The sequence below is a fragment of the Notolepis coatsorum genome (assembly GCF_963971535.1).
Source record: "Notolepis coatsorum genome assembly, chromosome: 9".
Lineage (NCBI taxonomy): Eukaryota > Metazoa > Chordata > Actinopteri > Aulopiformes > Paralepididae > Notolepis > Notolepis coatsorum.
The window spans coordinates 43,536,113-43,562,412 of NC_140173.1; the positions used below are offsets into that span (position 1 = coordinate 43,536,113).

Below are 26,300 nucleotides of genomic sequence, written 5' to 3' on the forward strand. Positions count from 1 at the left end.
TCGGGGGGTCCTGGCCCTCAGGTTGTTCCTAGGGCTGGGTCCTCCTCCGTGCTCCGCTGCTACGGCCTTGCCACAGGGTTGGGTTCTTGACCTTCGACCCTGTGATGTTGGGGACTGTTTTGCTTCCCGTCCGTTCCCTGGTGGCATGTGGGATGTGCGCCTGAGTGGTCGCGGGTCCTTCTGTGTGAAGGTAAGTCCCACGGTCTGCTCACCCTGTGCGTTTGAGGTGCTAAACCCTCTTTGCACAGTCGGATCCGATTCCCTCCCGTCCTCCTCTAGGGGGGGCTCGGGTCCTCCCCGGTTCTGATGGTTGTAGGGGGCCTCAGCGGGTACATTTGTCGAGCTTCCGCTTTGCTCAGCTCCTGTGTTCCAATAGAGCAGAGCGTAAGCTATATGATAATATAACGTAAGGTTATTCTATAACCCTAGTTATGAGTATAGCGAGCGCTCTGCTCTGACTCACTGAGGACCCCGTGGTCTTCGCCTTCGGTGGTGAAAGACTTAGGAAGGAGCTGAAGGATTGCATTACGACATTGGAAATCACCTGTTGATATTACTTTTAAAGAATGGATGGAACTAATGTTCCGGACAGCATCATATGAAAGGGTGACGTATAGAGTCGCAGGGAGAGAGGATATTTTCGCTGAGGTATGGGACAGTTTTCTACACCTGACTGAACGGTCTGGGGACAAATGATTAAGATGGGATTACAATATTATCAAGGATGAATATGAAAAAGGGGATTTGATCTGATGGTACCTGTGCTTTATAATGTATTGTGTATATATGTACATATATTTTATGTCCGGATGGTGTGTCTATGGAACGGTCACTGTCTCTATCACACTCACATGTGCGCAGGTATAGCCGCATACAAGTATCTAGGATACACATATTCATATGTGTACATAATAGGTTTACACACACTCATATACACAAGGATAAGGTATACACGTCAGGGGCACACATACATGCACATACTCATTTATAGGAAATAGGCTTACACATACCTACATATACACATAGTTGAAATATAAGCTTTCACTGACACATAAGGGGGATACACATGTATATAGGAGACACACACATACGTAGCTGAGACGCACATATATATACACATCTGAGATATACACTCACATAGGGGGCAGAGGCACACATGGATACGAAACACACACAAGAGATAGGAGTACAGTCACATACCAGGAAGATGCACACACACACATATGAGGCATGTACACATGCTTACGTGATACACATACCCACATACATGTGTCGGAGACATGCGTGCATGCATGTTATCATGCACAACTGCATATGTCTGGGGCGCTTTCTCTCACATGCAATATGGAGAAGGGTGGCATCCCGATAGAGGATGCAGCACATACCTGCTCGAAGGTAGTTCGGTCTACATGCAAGGTATATATATCAGGAATGTATACGCATAATGTATAGTATAGTATGTTTCTTTTTTCGTAAGTCTTTTTTTATTTTCCATGTCAGTTATTAATGTATTTGTATGAGTCCTTTACATGTTTTGTATGTTCTTACAAAAAAGAAAAAGGCAAATCCTGGAAATTGAATATGATGATGTGGAAAGAGATGTTTGGAATGTTGGAGAGATTTGTGCAAAATTTTTAAATATTAAAAAAAAAAAAGGGGAAGGAGCTGATGGTGTGGCCACGACCCCGCTTATGTAGAGGAGCGGATGTGGGTGTGGCCAGGCGGATGGGTGTGTGCATGTGGAGAACATTATTCAATATTAGACTGGATAAAGGGATAGTTCCAATAGAGCAGAGCGCTCGCTATACTCATATAACTAGGGTTATAGAATAACCTTATGATATCCTGTGACTGGTTCTGGGCTTTTAGGCCCATTTATCTCAATGGTCCATCCATGGTCCGTGATGTGACCTGTCTCGGAGTGATGACCGGAGTGTTGGACGTCCCGTAATGAAGACCGGGAGGATGCGACCCTCTTTGCACCGCCCCTGTGCCTCAAATAGATTCGCTATCAGCTCTATCTTAAATTTTTCAAAATGTTCAGTTGCTATCGCATGCACTCATTTGTGTTTCACTACACACATGAGTGTATGCGTACCAACTGTTCGCCTGTTTTTACTGCAACACTACTATCACCGACATCTAAGAAGGGATATCCCCCCTTGAATGGCCCTTCTAATGTTTCTCTCCTCCACATAGCCTGTGGTGCATTTTTTCCTATTGCTAGGTTTTAGTGAGTTTTTCCTTACCTTCGCGTGGGGCATGTCTGGGAGTGTTGCATTTATTTAAAAAATGTTGGACCTTATGGTGTTCTTGTTTTGTTCTTGACTTAGTGATGTTTCTTCTTGACTTGTTTAAAGAAGACGTGTACAGCCCATGGGGACATTAACGTGTGTTGTCGGGCCTTACAAATACATTTGATTTTATTTGATCTATGGCACACACTTGACGGCCAGTAATTACAACATACTACCTTAGTTGGTTGGTTGAACTTTCCATATACCTTAATGAACACAGAAATCACTCATGTTATTAAAAACTCAAGGAAAAACTTGATTCAACAAAGCACATGAAGATTCTGTCCCACAGATGAACGTGTTGTGGAGTGAATAATGGCTTCAGGTTGTTGTCCCCTCAAAGCAGAGCGCCAACATCTGACGGCACCTGGAGCATTCTCCTAGAGCAGCGGTTCTCAAACTATGGGTCGCGACCCAAAGTGGGGTCGTGGGTAGGTGACAGCGCATTGGCAAGTAAAAAAAAATCAAATCTATATATATATTTTTTTTTAAATGTTCTGGCAACATATTTTGGCTAAATATGCCTTGTTTTATAAATGTGTATTGATAACATAGTGCTGTAATAAAATGGTCTAATAAATATGCATGATTAAGTTCAACGTGTGCTTTTATTTTGATATTCCTTAATTCCATGTTGAAATCACACAATACATTAAGTGTGGGGTCACCAAAAAAAATACTAAATAAAATGGGGTCGTGGTATAAAAAAGTTTGAGAACCCATGTCCTAGAGCAGGGGTGGGCAATTATTTTTCCCGGGGGGCCGAATGAGCAACTGAAAATATGTTGGCGGGCCGGGCCAAAATTCCAAACTCAATTATGCATAATATACATTTTATTTCTATATAAAAAGCAGTAAATGACATTGTTTTGACCCCTGGTAAGAGTGTATGTTATTATTTGGCAATTAAAAGGTGAGGTTAGCTTTCAAAAATATCATTTATTCAAATAGAATTTATTTCCAAAATGATCAACAAAATGTGAAACATTAACACTTTAACTGCCCAAGGTTAAATTCATGATATACCATCCCTTGCCAGCTCTATTTAACATGGAGAAGTTCCCCTTCTTTGCAGGGCTATAACTTTTTTAATTCTATTGCTAGATTGCCATTATTAGGGCCCATTCAATGTCCTATATGTATTGTTCATGGTGTAGCAACGTTAAACTTTTTCATTCACATATTCATACTAAAATATGGTCTAAAGTATAAGTATGTTTTCATCTCTTTCTGCAGCTTTCTCCAGAACGTGATTTATAGCCCCAAATGCATTATATTGATGATGAAATACAGTTTGATAGCGATCTGTGCCAGATAATAAATTTCAAATGGACGTGCTTCTAGAAGTTTCTACGTATCATCTGATGATGACCGGATGGGCGGGGGATCGTTTATAATTCCGTGGGCAACGTTATACCATTCATCTAATGTGGGTCATATGTTCATCATAGCAGTTTATATCGAACACGGTAATACTACACGCTAAAACTCACCCCAGTCTCCTCGGGCCGTTGGGCGATCAGCGTGGAGTAGACAGTTTTCAATTATGGGATGTTGAAATGCCAGATCTATTTCCAGGTTGTATAATAGTATATACGTCCAAATCATGTTGTTTTTTCGAGTTATTTCCACCGATCGATGTTCACTGTGTGAAGACGGAGTCTCTCTAACATTAGCGAGTGCCCGGACCACATATGGAGTGAGTCCTGCCGGTTCAAAGGTTGACATCCGGTTTTTCGATCTGCCGATCGGCCACCAGATGGCGCTCTTGAACCGCTAGAGGGTTGAGAGGAGATCAGCAGTGTGTCTCAAGGCTGCAGAGGGGAAATATGATTCCGATCACAGATTTTTTAAATATTGATATCAAAGACGATTTACGGCGTCCTCGGCAACTTGAGCATGGCTAGGAAAGACGCCTAAACACGTTCCCGGCAGTTAAAGTGTTAATAACAAAGGGCATGTATGAAAAAGTGCTATACAAATAAAGTTATTATTTTGAGTTTAATATACTATTGAAACAAGGATTTTCTTAGCTTTCTAAAGACATCACATCATCTTATAGCCAAAATAAACAAGACATGAAAAGTGTCCCAGTAGCCTTTTTTACTCTACATGCCTATAATTTAATGTTTTCAGAACTGTGCAAAAAAAAGAAGAAAAAAAAGATCAAGTGTCCCATTTCACTTGTTATATTTCCACATTTTAGTGTTCTTCAGCTCTCTTTTTTTTTTAAATCCAGTCTCTGTTGAGCTTTAACAAGTCCATCAAAGTCAGGTTGCATGTCTGAGGTGGAGATGCGAAGCACAGCTGCCAGATGTTCATCAGTGAGAGAGGATCTGTACCTGGACTTGGTAAACGTCATGACTGAGAATGTCTGTTCACATATAGGTGGATCCAAAGAGAACCAACATCTTCTGAGCATATCTCCTCATGTTTGGAAAGTTCTCCTCCTTGAGAGCAGAGTAGAACTCTAGCAGTGATGCTGACTTAAAGTGCTCTTTCAGTAGTGAATCAGACTGCAGGTCAATGAGTTCAAGCTGAACATCAGTGGGTGCACTATCAACACTGCAGGTAAAGGGAGAGGAAACCAGCTGCATTTCATCCTCAACCTTTTTGAAATCTTGAAAACGCCTTGAAAATTCATCATGCAGTGCTCCCAACATGGATGAGTACCTGTGCCGGTGATCAGCTGATGGTTTGACTTCTTTCAGGGTTTTCATGTGTTTGAGATTGTTGCTGCCTAGTTGCCTTGAAATTAATTGCAACTTTGTCATGAAGGCTTTCACATGGCTATGCATTTCATGAGCAAAAATGCCCTTGCCCTGCAGTTGTGTGTTCAGTAGGGATGTGTACCGTTCACATTTGAACCGATACGGTACCGGTACCTGTGAATCGATACCAGTACCCAACGGTACCTTTTTTCTGTACTTTAGTCTCTAAAAATTTTATCTACCTACCTCAGTTGTGAAAAAAGAAATCCAAACTTCAAATAACCACACTTTCGACCGTTTTTGGCTTGGCCCGACTGCTTTGTTGTTGAATCGAGTCAAATCCTAGGTAAGCGTATATTGTGCGTGTGAACGTTGACATGAAAAGAAAAAAGTAAAAAAAAAAAAGTACAAAAAAAAAAAAAAAAAAAAAAAAAATTATCATGTAATCTTTCGCGGGCCGTATCCGGCCCGCGGGCCGTACAATGCCCAGGTCTGTCCTAGAGAGTTGGACGACATTCCCAAACAGGAAGTAAACTAACCGGTGCTACATATTAGTTGTATTATTTAACTCTTAACTTTTCCCCTCATATTTTTTTGTCTCATTTATAAATAAAAAACTGAAAATGTGTTGGAAAAAAGTTCAATCATTAAATTGCGTCTGTGCAGCCTTGTTTATTCACCATGTCCATGGAAACGACGATGAACGCAGCCATAAAGGTATGGTTTCCTTATGCATAAAAGTCTATTTACTTTTTAGATAACAAACCACATCACTACATAACTCGTAAATGTTAATTTGGTACAAATGTTGGCTTTCTCTGGCAGAGCTGTTGAGCAGGCTGTGTGACATACAGGCGTAGATGCGGCTCTGCATTAAGATTGTTCCACCTGGAGCTCAATCAACGCTCTATTGTGCGCCCATTCAATAGCTTAGTGGGAGGCCCCTATTCACTTTGACCATGGTTAAAAGTCGGCATGTTCCTTTAAGGACACAGTGGCAGGCTGGGCTGACCTGATAAGACTTCAGAGGCAGCAGCTATTATATTCTTTTAAAAGTACAGTTATTACAGTCTAGTGCGTAGAGCAAACTCAGAGCCCCAGCTTTCCCTTCTTGGTTTAGTGGACCAATATTCTCTGACATTAGTATACTTAAAGTTCCCTCCACATGTTTTTAACAATTAGTTTGATATGGTTTCCCCCCAAAAAACGTTGAATGAACTACTGAAAATGTCTTAGCATTTGCCCTCATTGAGAATGAAAGGAGCTCCTAGAAAATGTCCCAGAGTAACTCCGGAGGCGTCCTGTTTTAGTGTATGAGATGTGTAATTTTTTTACAGATTTCATTAATAATGTGTTTTACTTTTTAATACAAAAAATTGCAATATACTGTAGACTGATGATAATGTGTAATACATGTTTATGTAAATACTATGTGCTGCTGAGACCAAGAACAATGGAAATAAGTGATTTAAAAAAAAGATAATCCTTGATAATTTTAGGATGAGTACTTGTACTGTATTTTAATAATTGTCAAATAAACGAATAAATCCACGAATGCCATGCCCCAATTCTCCCCTTAGGTCTTCCCCCAAATTTACACACTAAGATGTTACACAATTATTTTTGTGAGTTGTTGGAAAAACACTAACTGGAACCAGTGGTGTGTTATTGAAATCATCTGGGGTGACACGCACCACGTGCATGCGCGCTCCCGCGAATGCGCATTTAATGTCCCCTCGCTTGGGCACAGACTAAAGACAGTGCCTAATTGCCTCTACGAATGGAATGTAACACATATCTTCACAACAAGTTAGGTGTGAATGCATCTGAGAACGTATTTAACACACCTGACGACCGGCGCTATTGATATGCAAATAGCGAGTACTTATCATGGGGTGGCACGGAGTGCAACTCCGTCCCATGAAGAACGCATGCCTGACTGGAACATAGCAGAGTAAAAACTTTCCCACAATGCCGTGTAATGGCAAAAAAATAACAAATTACAGAAGACAACAACGTGACGTCAGACACGCATCTGTTTATGCATTTCAGTATGGCTCGACAACAATATTCAATACAATTCATATGAATAGCACTTAGTTCTATGATAGTGTATTTACTGAACAGAATTGGGACAAGGAATTTTTTTTAAATCATAGTTATATATCATAAAGAAGGTGAAGAGGTGGTACTCTGGGGCGGTTCCTGTGATTTACTTCACTCTAGTAACACATTATCACAACCGTTTATGATCACTCCGAAGAATACCCAGGTATGTCACGGACTGTCCAGTCATTCCTCCCTACAGGGTGTTCTTGGCAATAGCGTTCAGGGTGCAGACTTTGCTCACATCTGCCACCTTCAGGCCATACTCAGGAGCTGAGAAAGAGGCTCCCATTGTCACACAGGAGTTCCTACGGCACAGGACAGAAGAAATAAAAGCTGTGTACAGATTGCAACAACAAAAGAAATAATGAAAGAAGAAACAACTATATTTTCATGTATTCCATATCTTTTGATCTTTGGAGAGAGTAAGGTGGAACCTGATTATCAGACAATAATAATTGCGTAAAGAGTTCAAGCACAACCCTAACATTCATAGGGCAATAATTAAGGCCACCAGAGGGTGATACTGTAGTTGGGAGGAGGTGTGGCCTAAGGTTGTGTGGTTCCCTTTAAAACCTTTATTTGTGATTGTTTGATCGCCAGCCTCACTAATATGGATGTTTTCAGTGGAATGACTGCTGCATTGCTAGGCAACAGCTACGACTATGGTTTACATTCTCTTGGAGTTCGGTGTAAAACGAGGTCTTTGGGGGGGGAAAAAGATCTAGATATTGATGACATTTCCTTGACTATGAACTATGCAGAAATGCCATGGCCACTGGTCTCATTCATTCATGTAATATATATGATAATAATACTAATCTAACCTGACCAGTGACCACCCGCATTTCACTGTATGCCCGGGTATGTATGTGACAAATAAACCTCTTGAATCTAGAGGAGGTAGTTCCTATCCACACAGCTAGAGGGGGTAGTTCCTATCTACAAAGTACAGCCAATGCATTTTCACCACCTCTGTGCCATTAGAGGCAAATTCAGAAAACAGCTTTCAGATTATGCATCTTTTCAGTGCCAGGTAGTAGGCTATATGTTTTATGTCATGACTGAGACAATGACATGTGTCAACATTCTCACCATCCTCAACTGTAGCCAATATAAAAATGTGAATGAATGAATGAATGAATGAAAACTTTATTTAACAGAATATTTTGCAGAATGGGTACAATACAGTATGGCTCAATACACACAATTGTTAAGGGAATGCAGACCAGAGAAAGACGTTTGTCTTGTTTACATCAGGGTCCCCCATTTTCAATTCATAGTGACATTTATGACATACACAACATACATGACATTTATGGCATAGGGACATACATGACATACAGGTATTTAGTACTGTTACATTTGTGACATATACGATATGCAAATATACAGTGCTGTTTGATTGATTGATTGAAAACTTTATTAACAGATTGCAGAATGGGTACAATACAGTACAGCTCAATACACACAATTGTTAAGGGGATGCAGACCAGAGAAAGACTTTCGTCTTGTTTACATCAGGGTCCCCCATTTTCAATTCATCATAACATATATGACATACATGACATACAGATAGACAGTACTGCTACATCTATACATTTATGACATATCAGATTTGCAAATACAGTACCGTTTGTGATACAAAAAGTGTCCAGAAAAAGAGTGTATATACATTTGACGTAGAAACTGTACATTGGGGGAGGTTGGGTGGGTGGGGTGGGGTTGGGTGGTTAGGGTGGGGGCTGTACATTGGAGGTGGGGGGGGACACTGTACACTGTACATTGGAATACTGACAAAGCCATACTTGGTCATTTACTGTACAACTGGGTTAGGACATTTGTAGGGGCCAGTTTTGAATTGCAGTACCCGTAGGTGTTCTTTGAGAGTGTTTTTGAAAGTGGGTAGTGATTCACATTCCTTTACAGCTTTGGGTAGGGCGTTCCACATTGATGTGGCATAATTGCGAAACGTGTTTAGTCCCTTGATTGAGCCGAATCTGGGTTTAACATGATTTGTGGAGCTCCCTCTGGTGTTGTGATCGTGGTATTCACTGACCTTTGGGAAGTATTTTGACATGTACATGGGTACCTTGGTCGCGTAGTGTATCTTGTAGACCAGGCCCATTGCAAGTTGCTGTACTCTGTCGTCTACTCTAAGCCATCCTAGGTTGTCAAAGTGGGCCGGGGTGAGGTGGGTTCTAGGAGTCAGGTCAAGCAGTAGTCTGACCAGTTTGTTTTGAGATGTTTGTAATTTTGTTTTTAGCGCCTTTGAGGTGCTTTGGTACCATGAGGTGCAAGCATAGGCGTAGTACCCTTGAATGAGTGCTCCTGCCAGAGTCTTCAGGGTATTCTTGTTTACCAGAGAGGAGATCCGGTACAAGAATCGAGTTCGTTGGTTGACTTTTTTTTATTACATTGCCATTTTGTCACTCCATTCTGATTGACAAGCTAAAAGCAATTGGTTTTGATAGTCTATCAGTGAGCTGGATGCAATCCTACCTGGAGGGGAGAGAACAGATGGTGGAGGTAAACGGTACCCTATCCCCCCCCTCCCAGTGAGCTGTGGTGTTCCACAAGGAAGCATACTAGGACCGCTACTGTTCCTAATTTATGCAAATAACATGTCGTCAGCTTGTGACTGCAACTTGTTCCTGTTTGCGGACGACTCATCCCTGCTGGTCTCTGACAAGAACAAGTTACAGGTTGAAAAAACCCTCAGCTCTGAATCTGCACCTGGCTCGCTGATAACAAACTATCATTACACCTGGGTAAAACAGAGTCCATTCTTTTCGGTTCAAATAACAAACTCAGCAAGACCGACGGCTTCTTAGTTACAGTGGGTGACAATATTGTCACAAGGAAAGATGAAATTACATACCTAGGTTCCATCCTAGAGGCACATTTTTCCTGTGACAAAATGGCATCCAATGTAATAAAAAAAGTCAACTAACGAACTAGATTCTTGTACCGGATCTCCTCTCTGGTAAACAAGAATACCCTGAAGACTCTGGCAGGAGCACTCATTCAAGGATACTATGACTATGCTTGCACCTCATGGTACCTCAAAGGCGCTAAAAACTAAATTACAAACATCACAAAACAAACTGGTCAGACTACTGCTTGACCTTACTCCTAGAACCCACCTCACCCCTGCCCACTTTGAAAACCTAGGATGGCTTAGAGTAGACGACAGAGTACAGCAACTTGCAATGGGCCTGGTCTACAAGATACACTACACGACTAAGGTACCCATGTACATGTCAAAATACTTCCCAAAGGTTAAACCCAGATTCGGCTCAAACAAGGGACTAAACACGTTTCGCAATTATGCCACAACAATGTGGAACGCCCTACCCACAGCTGTAAAGGAATGTGAATCACTACCCACTTTCAAAACCACTCTCAAAGAGCACCTATGATAGACTGCAATTCGAAACTGGCCCCTGTAAATATCCTAACGCAACCCCCTCCAATAATAATAAATAATAAACAATAAATGTCCTATTAAACCCAATAATACACGAGACCCTCTTCTTGCGACCAAGTAAGGTTTTGTCGATAATCCAATGTACAGTTACCCCCCCCCCCCCCCACCCCGCCTACCCAACCCCCCCCCCCCCCCCCACCTCCAATGTGCATTCCCTTAACAATTGTGTGTATTGAGCTGTACTGTATTGTACCCATTCTGCAATCTGTTAATACAATGTTCAATCAATCAATCAAGGCACTGAGGTTTCAGTTTGCACAGTAAGGCGCACTGAACACTGAAGGGTTCCATGCCCGGACTCCAAGATGTACACCACTACTGAGTACTGACCCAAAAGTACAAGAAAAGTCGTAATATGCTCTGGATCGAAAATACATTTCAAGATGGCGCCAGGATTTTTGGGAGGGACACAGGGCTACATTTATTTTAATAAAAGGTCCACATAAGTCAAATCAATCAAATCATCTTAGCCAGAGAAAGGTCATGGAATTTAGGTTCTTGACCCAACTAAAAGGTATTTATCAAAGGAATAAGGACAAATGAACAGGGACAGGAATTTTTTTTCATTTAAAATTGACTGACCTCAGAGGCTACAGGCTTTCTAAATAGTGGTTCTGTTTCGTAATGGATCTCGCTCGGCGTCACTACTGCACTATACCTCGCTCGTGCACGCGCACTGAATAAAAAATTCCACAATGTACCTTTACATCCCAACATTCGTCTGGCCTATCAGCTTACCTACATAAGCAGGGGTGGGGCCACATACTCGCCTCCTTCTTCGCTTTCATCACAAGGAAGTTGATATGACGTTGACATCATATCTTTATTTTCTCTCTCACTATTTTCGAGAAAATACGGCGATATTGTCTTCGTTACTGGAGTGTCTGGAAGATGATGATCATTCTACACCTCCACCGTTTTTTTCGTATTAGGAGTTCACGCCGCTGACATGCTTCCCAACTACAATCCTCCTTGCTGCGGCTGGAAGGGGTAAGACCCTCCAGCAACACAGCTGGACTGTAGGACGCACCGACTGTTGTGAGAAGCGGTGGGTTCCAGGTTGGGTGAGTAATGTTTGCTTGCGAGCACCACTTGTCTGTTAGTGCTATGGGGGTTAGCTGACAATGTTTACGAAAACCGGCCCCAGATTAGGGTCCTTCTGTTCAGCCTTTTAGGCGACGGCGGAGGATCTTGGTTTGAAGCCCATTATAGTCAACTAGTGGGCCACGACCAGTAACTGGTGATCCCAGGATACTCTGGACGAGTGGATGCTTCTCTGTCACCGTGTAGGCCCCATCTTTCATATACAAATGAGAGTATACCCTAACGAGGAAATGTGGGCATGGATGTTCGTTATCGGAAGATCCATGTTCAAGTCGGCTACAGCCCAGATGGGACTTGTGCTGACTCCGCCGGATGTCTGGTAAAATCACCGTTGTAAACTGTGTTGACATCTCTTTTTCTCTTCTCTCTTAAAAGGTGAGGAGGGTTTCAGAACGGCGGCCTGTCTGAAGTGTGGCTTGTTATATCGTTGTGTACAAGTGCAGGTGATAGCTACTTAGCTTGCGTGCTAGTTGTGGCCTACCTGTTAGCCAGTCAGCTGTTAGCTGCGGCGCTAGCCCGTTGTGTCACTAGGCTAGGAAATGTTAGCTTGCTGCTATCGGTCGAGAGCGGCTGTTAGCTTGATGCTACACTGTTGAACATTGCTATGACTATAACATGCCTTGAAACACTCTGACTACGACGTCATCTTTGACAGAGGATGTTAGTCGAACCTACCCGGAGCCCGGCCGGCGAGGACTGCGTCAACAAGGAGAACTGTAGCGGCGGGGTGGAGCAGCGACGCTGCCCGTGTCGTCAACACAGGATGCTGTGTTTACTATCGGTGCCCTGTTAGAGACTGCAGTTCGCGTGGTCTGCGCTCACGGTGAGGAAGGTCCTGACCAGACCTTAAAACGCGTCTTCTTCCTTCCCTTCTAATGTTTTATAATAACGATGTTTTCCAAAACGAGTGTTGCTGCAATACATTAGGATACGACGCGAGTTGTGTGTGAATTGTCTTGTCACTGGTATTAGCTTCTCCATGCAAATCGGGTTGTTTGTTACAGATGTAAAAATGATCTGGTTTGTTGTGTTGAGAAACATCATGTGTGTTCATGTACCGTGTACTCACAACTAAGGGGGTTAATTTAACCTATAAAGCTATGCTCAGTGACATATGAGTGAAGAATGAATTCTTTTCTCAGCCTGTAATGACAATGAACAGTGTGTTCACATATTAACGGATTTACCTGTTCAACTGGCCGTATTAAGGGTAAGGTAGGAGGAGTGTTCCCCCCGGTTCCCTGGGGACTTCCACACCCTCCTCTCAGACATGTTGTTACAATATATTGTGTCACTGTGTGGTGGGATACGATGTAACCCTTAGCTTGGTTGCTGGGGTTGTGCTAAAACCGCTTGAGAAACTATATTTTCCTAAAGAAAAGATTGTTTGGTCACTTTTCGTGTGTGCTTAGCAAGGCATGTGGCCGATAGTAATCGAGAATTGTGTATTCTCTCATTATGAAAAACGGCGTTCCTCTGTAGAGTGTATTGCCATTTTTTGTGGTGATAAAGGGTTGTGTGTGTCGTGTGATCTACAACTGGGTTAGGTTGGCCACAGAAGCACATGTGTAAGTCTGGTACCGGGGCTCTTAAGGGGGCCCTCTCTATTCTGTGTTTTTTCCTTAGTAAAAATCAGGTAGCAGGTTAGCACATGAGCTGTGTGAAGCTGTTAGACACTTCACGTAGCTGACTGTGACTGTGTCATGCTCTTTTTTGTCATTACATCGTATCATGGGTGTGGGGTCGTAAAGGGGTGAACTGGTAATCCTTTCCTCCCCTTTTGATGGGCAGGGGTTCCAACCTCCTGTCCTTCAAGGTTCCTGTCACGTTGCTGTTCGGCACGTTACAGGGTAAGAGGGGGGGGGGGGGGGGGTTTCCTGGTCCCACGCCCTGGAATATTGGGCGTGTGCACCGCAGAAATTCCCCCGCCATAGAGTACGTCACTTACTCTGTTGGTAAGACTTCCGTGAGCTGTTCAGGTCCATATGATGGATCTGTTTCAGGGAGTGGTCAGGGCTCCTCCTCACGAAGCTCCTACTCGGGCCTTCTGTGAGTTAGGACTCTCCTTCCATGTGAGGGAGCCTCCTCAGAGTGCAGAGCCTCCTCCTCAGATTGTCAAGGTGAGTAGAACTTCAAAAAGGAGTCCTGCTCTATTGTGTGTGTATTCGATTCAATTAGATTATTGAGTGTGTATTGGTTCAGTGCCTCCTCCTCGGAGAGCCCTAAACCAGAATTTTACATGGCTCAATGTTGCAATATATTCTTTTCAATCTATACAGCTCGCGTGGGAAGTCTCTCTGGGGATTTCCGTCTCCTCCCTATGGGAGGGTGGTGGGATGTAAAAATGTAAACTATTTTTACTAGAGCTGGGCCGTTAACGGCGTTAACGTGCTGCGTTATCGCGAGACTAGTGTCGCGCGATAATATAATTGACGCCGTTAATCTTTTTCTCTACGTTGGGTCTGTATTGTCCTTAAATACTTGCCGTAGTTCCCAGCTGTGGTACCAGGAAGTGATTGCACTACCGGAGCTGTAGTCAGAATAATGTGTTAAACTAAAGTAGTGGTCCGGTAATCATTGTTATACAGGTGAGGTTAAGAAGTCCTCAGGATATAACACAATTCGGCGATGAGGACGTCTGAATCTGCGCAATGCAAGAAAAAAGAAGTCCGTTGCAAGCCTTGTTTACATTATTAACATTAGCGAGTTAGCATGTTAGCTCACGTTGATACGGGCGGCACTGGGAAACATCTACAAGAGGAGGAAATCCACTTTACACACTAAAGGAAGGATCGACTGGACTATCGTGAGTGTTTACAACAGAAATGGCTTGGGTTATTGGAAATATTGGACCGTTTGATGACAATGTAGCCCCTTTCGTGACTGTGATGCACGGAGTGAATCCACAGTCACTTGCTCCTCAATAGGAAACTAACCTAGATTTACCATGAAGGACTGGTTCTGGCTGAACCGTTCGTTATACAAGAATCACAGAGACGTTTCAAAGGTGCTCACAGTTGCACAAGGGTTTCGGACAGAGATAGGGGATGGTTTGAAAGCTCTGCGTTGCTAATAAACATTTTAAATAATTTTTATAAACTGCTCAAAACGGCATTATTTCCGCCGTTGGGTGATCACAGCTAGCGCATGCGCACCATCCCTTATCTCTGTCCGAAATCCTCGTGCAACTGTGAGTACCTAATTTCTCTGTGATTCTTGTATAACGAACGGTTCGGCCAGAACCAGTCCTTCATGGTAAATCTAGGTTGGTTTCCTATTGAGGAGCATGTGACTGTGGATTCACTCAGTGCATCACAGTCACGAAAGGGGCTAATGACAATGTGGAGCAAATAAATGAAAATGGGGGACCCTGATGTAAACAAGACAAACGTCTTTCTCTGGTCTGCATGCCCTTAACAATTGTATGTATTGAGCCGTACTGTATTGTACCCATTCTGCAATCTGTTAAATAACGTTTTCATTCATTCATTCATTCATTCATTCATTCATGGAACTGTTACACTGAGCTTGCACTGAATTTGTTGAGAAACCTGCTTCTGCAGCAGTCTGTGTGTGAGCAACCAGTCAGCAGCATTGTGAATTTAGAGATTCACTAAAAGACACATTGAGAGACAGGTTTGTCTGTGGATTAAGAAATGAAGGTTCACAGAAGAAACTACTGACAGAGAGTGATTTGACACTGGAGAGAGCTGTCAATATCAGTGTAACAATGTTAATGGCATCAAAGGAAGGGCACAGAAAATTACGATAAATCTGGTTTTAAAAGAAACACTGGAAATTACAAAAAGAAGAGACATGTTCATGCTGTTGAACAAGGAGATAGAACAGCTAGTGACTCCTCAGATGAAGAGGAGAAATCTCCTCCTCTGGTCATTATTTGGGTAGAACACACCTATTTTGAACACCTTCGGCAGATTTTTTTTGAGCCATTTTAATCTAGATTAATCTAGATTAATTCCAGGATTGCAGGTAGATTAATCTAGATTAAAAAAAATAATCTATGCCCAGCTCTAATTTTTACCCTCAGCGGCGTCACAAGGGATTCATGTCGGTCTGTGTTCTTTCTTTTTTGAATAAAAAGAGGAAGGTACATGAAGCACGACGGCTCCGTGTCGTTCTCCCAGGCAACTTGGAGGAACAATGTTTGGTGTCTTGCTAGACTATCCATTGATGTGTTTGGGTCTCGACGCATACATAGTGCTGGCTCAGGTGTGTTTCTGTGACAGAATCACACAGGGGCTACGTGCGCCTTGGTTGCTTGTTAAAACAGCGTTTTTATAGGGCAACTGGGATGGAGTTTTGTCTCTTCCGAGCGCCAGTTTACTAGGTTGTCTCGATGAATATGTGGCCCCACCCCTGCTTATGTAGGTAAGCTGATAGGGGTGTGGCCAGACGAATGTTGGGATGTAAAGGTACATTGTGGAATTTTTTATTCAGTGCGCGTGCACGAGCGAGGTATAGTGCAGTAGTGACGCCGAGCGTCACCATTACTCACAGAACTTGGTTATAGTTATAACTAGTGCTGTCAGGCGATTAAAAAAATTAATCTAATTAATTACAGGATTTGTAATTAATTAATCTAATTAATCGCATTTTAATCGCATTACCATTTTATGCCTCATATTCTATATTCTATAATCATATTTCAAATTGCATGTGTCCGGATGGCAGAATTCAGTACTGTATCTACAAAACCTTCTGTTTAATCATCTTCCATCTATTAATTTGCTTAGATTTTTCAGGTCTGGTCAATTTGAGCATGGTGTTATTCACAGTCAAAGATAAAAAAAGATTTATTGATATTCTCATTTGGTTCATTACAATTTACTCAAAATAAAATGTTCATTCAATCAATCACAGCGCAGATTGATTGATTGAATGAAAATGTTATTAACAGATTGCAGAATGGGTACAATACAGTACGGCTCAATACACACAATTGTTAAGGGAATGCAGACCAGAGAAAGACTTTCGTCTTGTTTACATCAGGGTCCCCCATTTTCAATTCATAATGAATTGTAAGTAAGGGTGCAACTTGCACCGTGCAATCCATTCTTTGTGGATCTAGCCCACAGTATTTCTGACACTGGGAATACATTCCCTGAGATTCATAGATGTCCCTAGAATCAGATACCAAGAACATGCAAATGGACCATTAAAAAAAAAATCTGTAAATGTATGTCTACATGCTTATGGAATGAATGAGATACAAAAAAAATATTATTAAAAAAAAAAAAAAAAAAACTTTCTCTTGTAATTAATTTTGAGTAAATTTTCATAACGCGATTATTTGCTGTGTAATTAATTAATCTAATTAACGCGATAAACTGACAGCCCTAGTTATAACCTATCGTTAGTGCTCTTTAGAAAACGTAGAGACAAAAGCGGCAAGCTGGCAGGTGTCCTCATTGCCCCCCCAGAAGCAAGGTGAACAGCCATGATGTAACTTTACCTGAACTTCATGGCAGAGTCTTTACTCGAGCGGGCAGAACAATGGAACTCCTGAGCACCCGACCCTTCTAGAATCCTCTGGAGGTTTCTCTCTGTGATCCCCCCTCCTGCATAACATAAAACCAAACAACAACAACAAAGACAAACAAGAAAGAACACACATTTGAAAAAGTTTGGTGATAATAATAATAATAAACGTTATTTGTATAGCACCTTTCACACAGGAATAAGTACAATAAGTACAGTGTTGCTCGAAAGTAAATGTCTATGTTAATTTACTGTCCTGTATGGTTGTTCTTGACTTTAAGTTTGTTGTTGTTTTATGTCAGTTGTTGCTCAAAAAAGAGGTCTTTGAGCTCAAGCTTCTTAAAGGTTAAAAAATAAATATATATATATATATATATATATATAGAAAGCATGTGAACCCCCCCAGAACAGCCAGTCCCTCAAACACCCCACACATCAATCCCCACCACATCCCCATCCAAGACACACACACCCCCTGATAAAGCACGCCATGACCGAAGGAAAACACAAACAGCCACTCTCCACTCACACCAGCATGCACGGCGATGGGAGTGCCACCCCCGCGGGCCGCCCCCATCTCCCCCGGCCGCAGCGACCTTGCCACCACGAGTAAAACAGCAAACTCCACGCTCCCACCCCCAAACTCCACAGAGGAATACTTCCATCATTACTTAGCTTTGGGTTTGGCTGATAGGAATAACTGGTTAACACTTTCACTACCACACTACAAAGGGTTAACACTTTCACTACCACACTACAGATGGTTGACCTTTCACTACCACACTACAGAAGGTTAACCTTTCACTGCCACACTACAGAATAAGGTGGCCCTTTCACTACCACACTACAAAGGGTTAATGTTTTCATTACCACACTACAGGTTAACCCTTTCACTACCACACTTAAAAGGGTTACCGCTTTCACTATCACTCTACAACGGGTTAACCATGTCACTACCACACTACAGAAGGTTAACCTTTCACTACCACACTACCAGTGGTTAATGCATTCACTACCACACTACAAAGGGTTAACACTTTCACAACCTTCTGTAGTCAATGAATATAAGTATTTGGGTCTTTGGCTTGATTCTCAACTCACTTTCAAATCACATATTGATGCTGTGATAAAGAAAACGAATTGTAGCCTGCTAATATTGTATCGTTCTATTAACTGTTTTTCCCTCCATGTTAGAAAAATTATTATTACACAGGTGGTACTTCCAATAGTGGACTACGCAGATATAGAACACCTCACTATCAAACCGCCGTCCTTTAAATGTAATTATAATAGTGTTTGCAGATTTGTATTGAGGTGTCCCATCACTGTCTTATGTTTGAGTCGTTAAACTGGCTTTCCCCTCAATTCAGAAGACATTTTCATGGTTGCTTTTTGTTTTCAAATGGATTTACTTTAATTATCCCTAGGGATGCACAGATATGAAAATTTGCCACCAATACCGATACCGATTGTTCAACTAACACAATCGGCTGATACCGATATTTGTGGCAAAAAAAAGAAGAAATATTATAATTCTTTTTTTAATATATTTAATTTAATTTTTTTCATGAAACTACTGTATATTTGTATGTCTCTAAATGTTTTGATGAATTTAAAATGGAGGACCCTTATGTAAAAAAGCCGAAAGTCTTTTTCTGGTCTTCATCCTCCAGTCCACTGAGCTGTACTGTACCCATTCTGCAATCTGTTAATAAAGTTTTCAATCAATCAGACAAATGTATAGAAAAGCTTTTATTATAACCATATAACAAAGAATTATATTATTGTTTATGAAAAGGTTTTAGCCCTATGCTTGACTATTATTTTAGGCATGGCAACAAATAAAATAATAATAATAAAATGAATAAATAAAATATTAAATAAATAAATATGTCTCTCTTTTTGTGTTACAAATTGTGCTCACTGATATGAACATAGGCCTCTTTACTTACTTAAAAAAAAGGAAACATCAAGAAATATGTTTATGGTATTAATTCCACCATGCCATGTGTGTTTTTATTTTATAATGCTCATGAGTCATGATTATTGCTGAAGTCTGAGTCATACAATACTCACTGACTTTCATAACAGACTAACTTGTGTTGCTCAAGACTTGTTTATGAGTTTTAATGAGAGCACTATCTCTCTCAACCAAAGCAATGCAGGTAGATGGCAAAAGAACAATTTTGATTGACAGTCGATTCTGCCAATTACGTCACACCGCTTGCACCCGCCTCTGCTGTTCTTACCACCAATCGGCAAGCGCTTATTTGTTTTTTACTTGAGGGAAGTCCGCCATTGATCTGCTTGCGAGATCAACAACAAACCTACCGGCGCTAATAAAGTTAGCTCCCCGCCGGCCACGAGTAGACTACCAGCGCTCCGCAGGAGTACTAAAGGAGGCATAATGATTTTACTGCAACAAATGTTATAATAAAAGCTTTTCTATAAATTTGTCTGATTGAAAACTTTATTAACAGATTGCAGAATGGGTACAATTCAGTACGGGCTCTCTGAGCAAAGGAAGGAAGTGAGAGATATGAATGAGTAATGCTTGCTATGTTCGGGTAAATATGCTGATGTTATTGAACGTGTAACTATATAACGTTAATGCCACAAAACGAATGCCTTTGTTAATCATAAGTAACTTTGATGCAGTAGCTTGTGTGGGCAGGTCGCTTGACTGAAACTTTTTTCAAAGTTTGAACGTGTCTGTGGACCAGATTGACGCGACACAAATTGACGGATATTTATCGGCTACTGCCATCGGCACATTCGAGCTTATCGGCCGATAGGCCGATGGCAGTCAACAAGGCACTTATCGGCCGATACCGATACCCGACAGATATATCGGTGCACCACTAATTATCCCCCCTATCTAAAGCAGTTCCTAATTCCATATAGTTCATCCTATAATTTTAGGCAGGGTGGGGGGGGGGGGGGGGGAAGAAACTGTACATTGGAGGAGGTTGGGTGGGGGGTAACTGTGACTGACAATATTGTCACCCACTGTAACTGAGAAGCCGTCTGCCTTGCTGAATTTGTTATTTGAACCGAAGAGAATGGACTCTGTTTTACCCAGGTGTAATAATAGTTTGTTATCAGCGAGCCAGGTGCAGATTTTGCCTAGTTCAGAGCTGAGGGTTTTTTCAACGTGTAACTTGTTCTTGTCAGAGACCAGCAGGGCTGAGTCGTCCGCAAACAGGAACAAGTTGCAGTCACAAGCTAACGACATGTCATTTGCATTCATTAGGAACAGTAGCGGTCCTAGTATGCTTCCTTGTGGAACACCACAGCTCACTTTGGAGGGGGGGGGATAGGGTACCGTTTACCTCCACCATCTGTTCTCTCCCCTCCAGGTAGGATTGCATCCAGCTCACTGATAGACTATCAAAACCAATTGCTTTTAGCTTGTGAATCAGAATGGAGTGATTGACAGTGTCGAAGGCCTTTTGTAGGTCCAGCATGACCATGCCGCAGTATTTGCCCGCATCCACCTCTTGTTTGATGTGGTGAGGTGATCTCTACCAGCTATTCAAGACATCTTTGTTTACTCATCTGCAGACTACTTGCACTTGTTACTAATTGCATCTGATGTACTGTGTTATGGTTTACATGTTTACAGATCAAACTGTAATTTATTTGTGTACACTTATATGGAACATATACAGTATATATTGACGATCCCCTTGGGAGGAATCAATGTGGTCTGTGGGGGTGAGCTTGGGAGAGCGTCCGTCAGTGTGTATGTGTATTTTGTTGTCCTGTGTTTTGTTTGGTTATGTATTGTATGTTTTGTATTTTATGTTAAGGATCCCCTCGAATACGAGATAGCATATCTCAAAGCAAGGGGTTTATCCTTCAAATAAATTTTAAATGTCTTAGGGCGGGATCCACAAAGAATGGATTGCACAGTGCTAATTGCACCCTTACTTACAATTCATAATGAATTGTAAGTAAGGGTGCAATTAGCACCGTGCAATCCATTATTTGTGGATCCCGCCCTTAGTATGGTAGTGAAAGGGTTAACCTTCTATAGTCTTCTATAATCCTCTATCAGTATCGGGCGTAAAAGAGAAGGCTACTAACCTGGCATGATGGTAATCCTGCCTTTAGCCTGTTAGGGTGACAGGTGAGAAGAGGTTGTTGGTGTGAAACAAGGAGACAACAGATGAAGGAACAGGACACAGCCGTCACAGAGTCATTTCCATACAGAAACCACACACGCACATCTCAAGGAAACTATAAAAGAAGTGTGTAGTGCGTGAACACACATCGGTGCCAAGTGTGTTTTTGATAATAAATTGGTGCGAAATCCCAACAGCGACAACATCCGAGTAGCTCTTTGCTAAGCTAAGCTATCCTGGTGTAATTATTTAATGCTAATAAGTTAACGCCTGAGTAGCTCTTTGCTAAACTAAGCTATCCTGGTGTAATTCTTTAATTCTAATAAGCTAATGTCTGAGTAGCTCTTTGCTAAGCTAAGCTATCCTGGTGTATTTTTTTTAATGCTAATAAGTTAATATCCAAGTAGCTCTTTGCTACGCTAAGCTATCCTGGTTTAATTCCTTAATGCTAACAAGTTAACGTCTGAGTAGCTATTTGCTAAGCTATCCTGGTGTTATTCTTTAATGCTAATAAGTTAACGTCCGAGTAGCTCTTTGCTAAGCTATCCTGGTATAATTATTTAATACTAACAAGTTAACGTCTGAGTAGCTATTTCCTAAGCTAAGCTATCCTGGTGTAATTATTTAATGCTAATAAGTTAACATCCGAGTAGCTCTTTGCTAAGCTATGCTATCCTGGTGTAATTCTTTAATGCTAATAAGTTAACGTCTGAGTAGCTCTTTGCTAAGCTATCCTGGTGTAATTATTTAATGCTAATAAGTTAACGTCCGAGTAGCTCTTTGCTAAGCTATCCTGGTGTAATTATTTAATACTAACAAGTTAACGTCTGAGTAGCTATTTGCTAAGCTAAGCTATCCTGGTGTAATTCTCTAATGCTAACTAGTTAACGTCTGAGTAGCTATTTGCTAAGCTATGCTATCCTGGTGTAATTATTTAATGCTAATAAGATAACGCCTGAGTAGCTCTTTGCTAAGCTATCCTGGAGTAATTCCTTAAACGTCACACAGCCAGACACGTTACAATGCATACACACACCTGCTCAACAAGGCGTTTAATGAGAGGGAGTCCATCCAATGCAGAGCTGTCACAGCCGCTTGTCAGGATCCGCTCAAACCCCAGTGATACCAGGGTCTCCAGCGCAATCGCAGGGTCATGAACCATGTCAAAAGCTGCAGTGAGATGAATGGAATTTCAGATTCAGATTATTTTATTGTCACAATTTTTTTTTTGTATTGTACATACATCCAGAAAGACGTAAGATGCTTGTTTTTCCCGGCTCCTCAACCGTAGTAGATTTGTAAACATAATGCACAACATATATTCTATCTCTACAAACTATAACTATAAATATAAACCATAAACTAGATAAGCTATAAATAAACTATAAACTAAAACTAAACTGTAAACTAGACATAATACACAAAGTATATTCTATCTATATAAACTATACAATACAAGGTAATAGGTATTATGTTAGCAGCAGTGTGTGTGTAGTAACACGTGTGCTTGTGTGGTAGTCACTTAAGGTGCTTTTGTGTGTATGCTCATGCGATCATTCAATTTAAATCAATGTAGTATGGTTGCTCATCATTCCGTGTTACAGTTGAGTGGTCTTGGCACCTTTAACCCTTTCACTACAACTACAGACGGTTAACCTTCTGTAGTGTGGTAGTGAAAGGGTTAACGATAGGTTATGACTATAACCAAGTTCTGTTAGTTAGGGGCGATGCTTGGCATCACACTGCACTATCTCGCGTACGTGCACGCATACTGAATAAACCACAAATGTACCTCTAATACCAGTATTAGTCTGACCACACCCCTCATCAGCTTACCTTCATAAGCAGGTGTGTGGTCACCTGCTCTCCTCCTTCCCAAGCTTTCACCACAAGGTGAGGACAAGGGCTGCAGCGGCCGTCTGATGCCAAGCATCGCCCCTAACTAACAGAACTTGGTTATAGTCATAACCTATCGTTCTGTATCGTTAGTGGCTTAGCTTGGCATCACACTGCACAAGGGAGGCCAAGCGGAGCCACTGGCTGACAAATACACCCCGCTGACAGCCCCCCCACAACCATCAGAACAGGGAGGGCCGAGCCCCCCCGACCCCCCCTAATGGCGGGTAGCCCCCCTATTAGGGACGTCACGGGAGGGCGACGGACCCGACCGTGCGAAGAGGCACTCAAGCAACTCAACGCACAGGGTGAGCAGACCGTGGCTTGACCCCACGACTACACACACGCACAACCCGCATGCCACCCGGGAACGAACGGAGGAACAACCTCGTTACTGCCCCCAGAATCACGGGGTCAAGGGCAAACCCAACCCCGTGGCAAGGCCGTAGCAGCGGAGCACGAAGGAAGACCCAGACCCACCAAAAGGACTGGACTCCCTAGAATGGGGGCCCGGAGAAGTCCATGATGCCAGCATCAAGACCCCACCAGGTGGGCACGTAGTGCCCCGCCCCCCACATCGCCAGCGTATTCGGACAAAGGCCCCTCAGTTACTGCACCTGGTATTCCCAGGCGGAATCCCATCCAAGTACTAACCAGGCCAGAACCTGCTTAGCTTCCGAGATCGGACGAGATCGGGCGTGTTCAGGTCGGTATGGCCGTAAGCCGAGCGGGCCCCGTCCCCCCAATAGTACACCGCCTGGCACACTGACCCTGCAGAACAGGCAGTCAGCATGGCCGTAAGCACACAAAAAAGGTTAACCAACGGAAGCAGGCAGCGCACCGGGGAAAAACCAGGCAACAGGCTGTTAACCCTAGCCTGGAGACTGCGGACGAGACAGGCGCCAGAGGGGACAGCTGAACACAGCCGCCCCGGCGGAAGGAGCGTAAGCTGGCGGTGTTGCATGACCAAGCCTCCATTTAACAACCCCCACCCAGAGGGGTCGAGGCAGAGAAGGCTGACACGATTGGCAGACGTCATGAACGTGCAGGGGCACCCTCAAACGGTGAACCCGGGAGTTGACACTGCTCCAACACACCAGGGAATCAACCACCTCGGTGTTACCCAATGCGGTGGTTGTTCCTATAACCCCTCAAGAAAAAACTCCAAAACACACCTGCGGGTATACACCGGCTATACCGCAGTACAAGTGTTTCAGTTTCCAAAAAGGGTTAACCCAGGCCTACGGGTCGCAAACATCACTTCGGACCGGGCCTGGCGGTACGGGAAGCACAGGGTCACCAGAGGAGGTCAAAAAACCACCCCCACAGGCCCCTCTTCGCCATGCGTGAGAGAGGAGCGAAAAATAATGGAGAACCAGCCCCTAAGCACACCGTACCTGGTATTCCCCGGCGGTCTCCCAACCAAGTACTAACCAGGACCAACCTGTGTAGCGGCCGAGATCCGACGAGATCGAGCGCGTACAGAATGGCATGGCTGTAAGCCATGACGACAGTGCTGAGTAAAAACATACCCAACCAGGGTCTCCATAGCGCTTAACCCTGTGACACCCAGACCGACCTGGCATTTTTCCCCCTGAAAAAAGCCCAAGTCCCTCAGGGTACCAGAACAGCAGATCTGCATCCCCGGCGGACAACGGGTTCAACTGATCTGGACCAGCGTGACCAGAACCAGTCCCGTGCCCTAACCACGCCGACATGCCTACTCCAGGAGAAGGGCAGATATGCGTGTTGATCTTAACATGAAAAGAAGGCGCCACCCAGACGTTCGGACGAACCGCGCCTGGTGGCCCACCCCAAGGGCGTGAGACCCCACCACATATGTTCAGATCCATCCCGTCATCATCCCCCAGACATGAACGAGAATCCGTCGACAACCCACCCAGGTCATGGGATGTGGTCGTCGGAAGAGGAAAAACCCCCATCTCAGTTGCTTTATAAAAACGCTGTTTCAACCACAAGCAACCAAGGCGTGCCAGTCAATCGCCTGTTTACAGCGAGCTAGCACTATACGTGCGTCGGGACACACCCCCATCAATGAACAGGCTAATTAGACCTGTCATTGAATCCCCAAGGCGCCCAGGGGAACGACAAGAGGGGTGTGACACTCCCTAACTCCAACACTTCTGGAATAGAAAGAAGGAAGCATCAACAGTATGTATCCCAGTCTACACAGCCGGGGTAAAATTTTTTCACATTTTTACATCCCACCACCCTCCCATAGGAAAGAGACGGGGATCCCCAGAGAGACTTCCCACGCGAGCTGTACAGATTGAAAAGAATATATTGCACCTTGAGCCATGTAAAAAACTGGTTTTAGGGCCTCCGGGGAAGAGGCACTGAACCCATACACACTCAATAAACGAATTGAATCGAATATACATACAATAGAAAAGGACCCTTCTAGAGGGTCCACTCACTTTGACAATCTGAGGAGGAAGGCTCTGTACTCTGATGGAGGCTTCCCCACATGGAAGAAGGAGTCCGAACTCACAGAAGGCCTGAATAGGCGCTTGGTGAGGAGGAGCCCTGACCACCCCCCCTGAAAACAGATCCATCACATGGACCTGAACAGCACACGGAAGTCCTACCAACAGAGACGCGCACGGTGACGTACTCTATGGCGGGGGAATTCCTGCGGTGCACACGCCCAATATACCAGGCCGTGGGACCAGGAACTCCCTCCCCCCCCCCCCCCCCCCCCGTAACGTGCCGAACCGCCACGTGACGGGAACCTTGAAGGACAGGGGGTGTACCCCTGACCGACAGAACAATGGGGAGAGGAAAGGTTACCAGTTCACCCCTTTACGACCCCACACCCATGATACGATGTAACGACAAAAAGAGAATATGACACAGTCATAGTCAGCTCTATGAAGCGTTTCACAGCTCCACACAGCGCATGAGCTAACCTGCTATCTGATTTTTACTAAGAAAAAACACAGAATAGAGAGGGCTCTAAGAACCCCGGTCCAACATACACATGTGCTTCTGTGGCCAGTACAACCCAGTTGTAGGTCACATGACACACACAACCCATCATCACCTACAA

General features: G+C 43.2%; 1 protein-coding gene across 4 annotated transcripts in view; it reads right to left on the bottom strand.

Annotated features, from left to right (window-relative positions):
* Nucleotides 1–7,038: 7,038 nt before the first annotated feature.
* cutc (cutC copper transporter homolog (E. coli)) overlaps nt 7,039–26,300 on the bottom strand; it is an 86,027-nt gene continuing 66,765 nt past the window's right edge. For all 4 annotated transcript variants that reach the window (XM_084322281.1, XM_084322283.1, XM_084322280.1 and 1 more), the window contains 4 exons: nt 22,371–22,504; nt 21,297–21,324; nt 17,182–17,287; nt 7,039–7,422 (listed from right to left, as the gene is read on the bottom strand). In XM_084322281.1, coding sequence (XP_084178407.1) covers nt 7,311–7,422; nt 17,182–17,287; nt 21,297–21,324; nt 22,371–22,504 — 380 coding nt within the window. In that variant the 3' untranslated portion in view covers nt 7,039–7,310. The remainder of the gene's footprint in view (nt 7,423–17,181; nt 17,288–21,296; nt 21,325–22,370; nt 22,505–26,300) is intronic.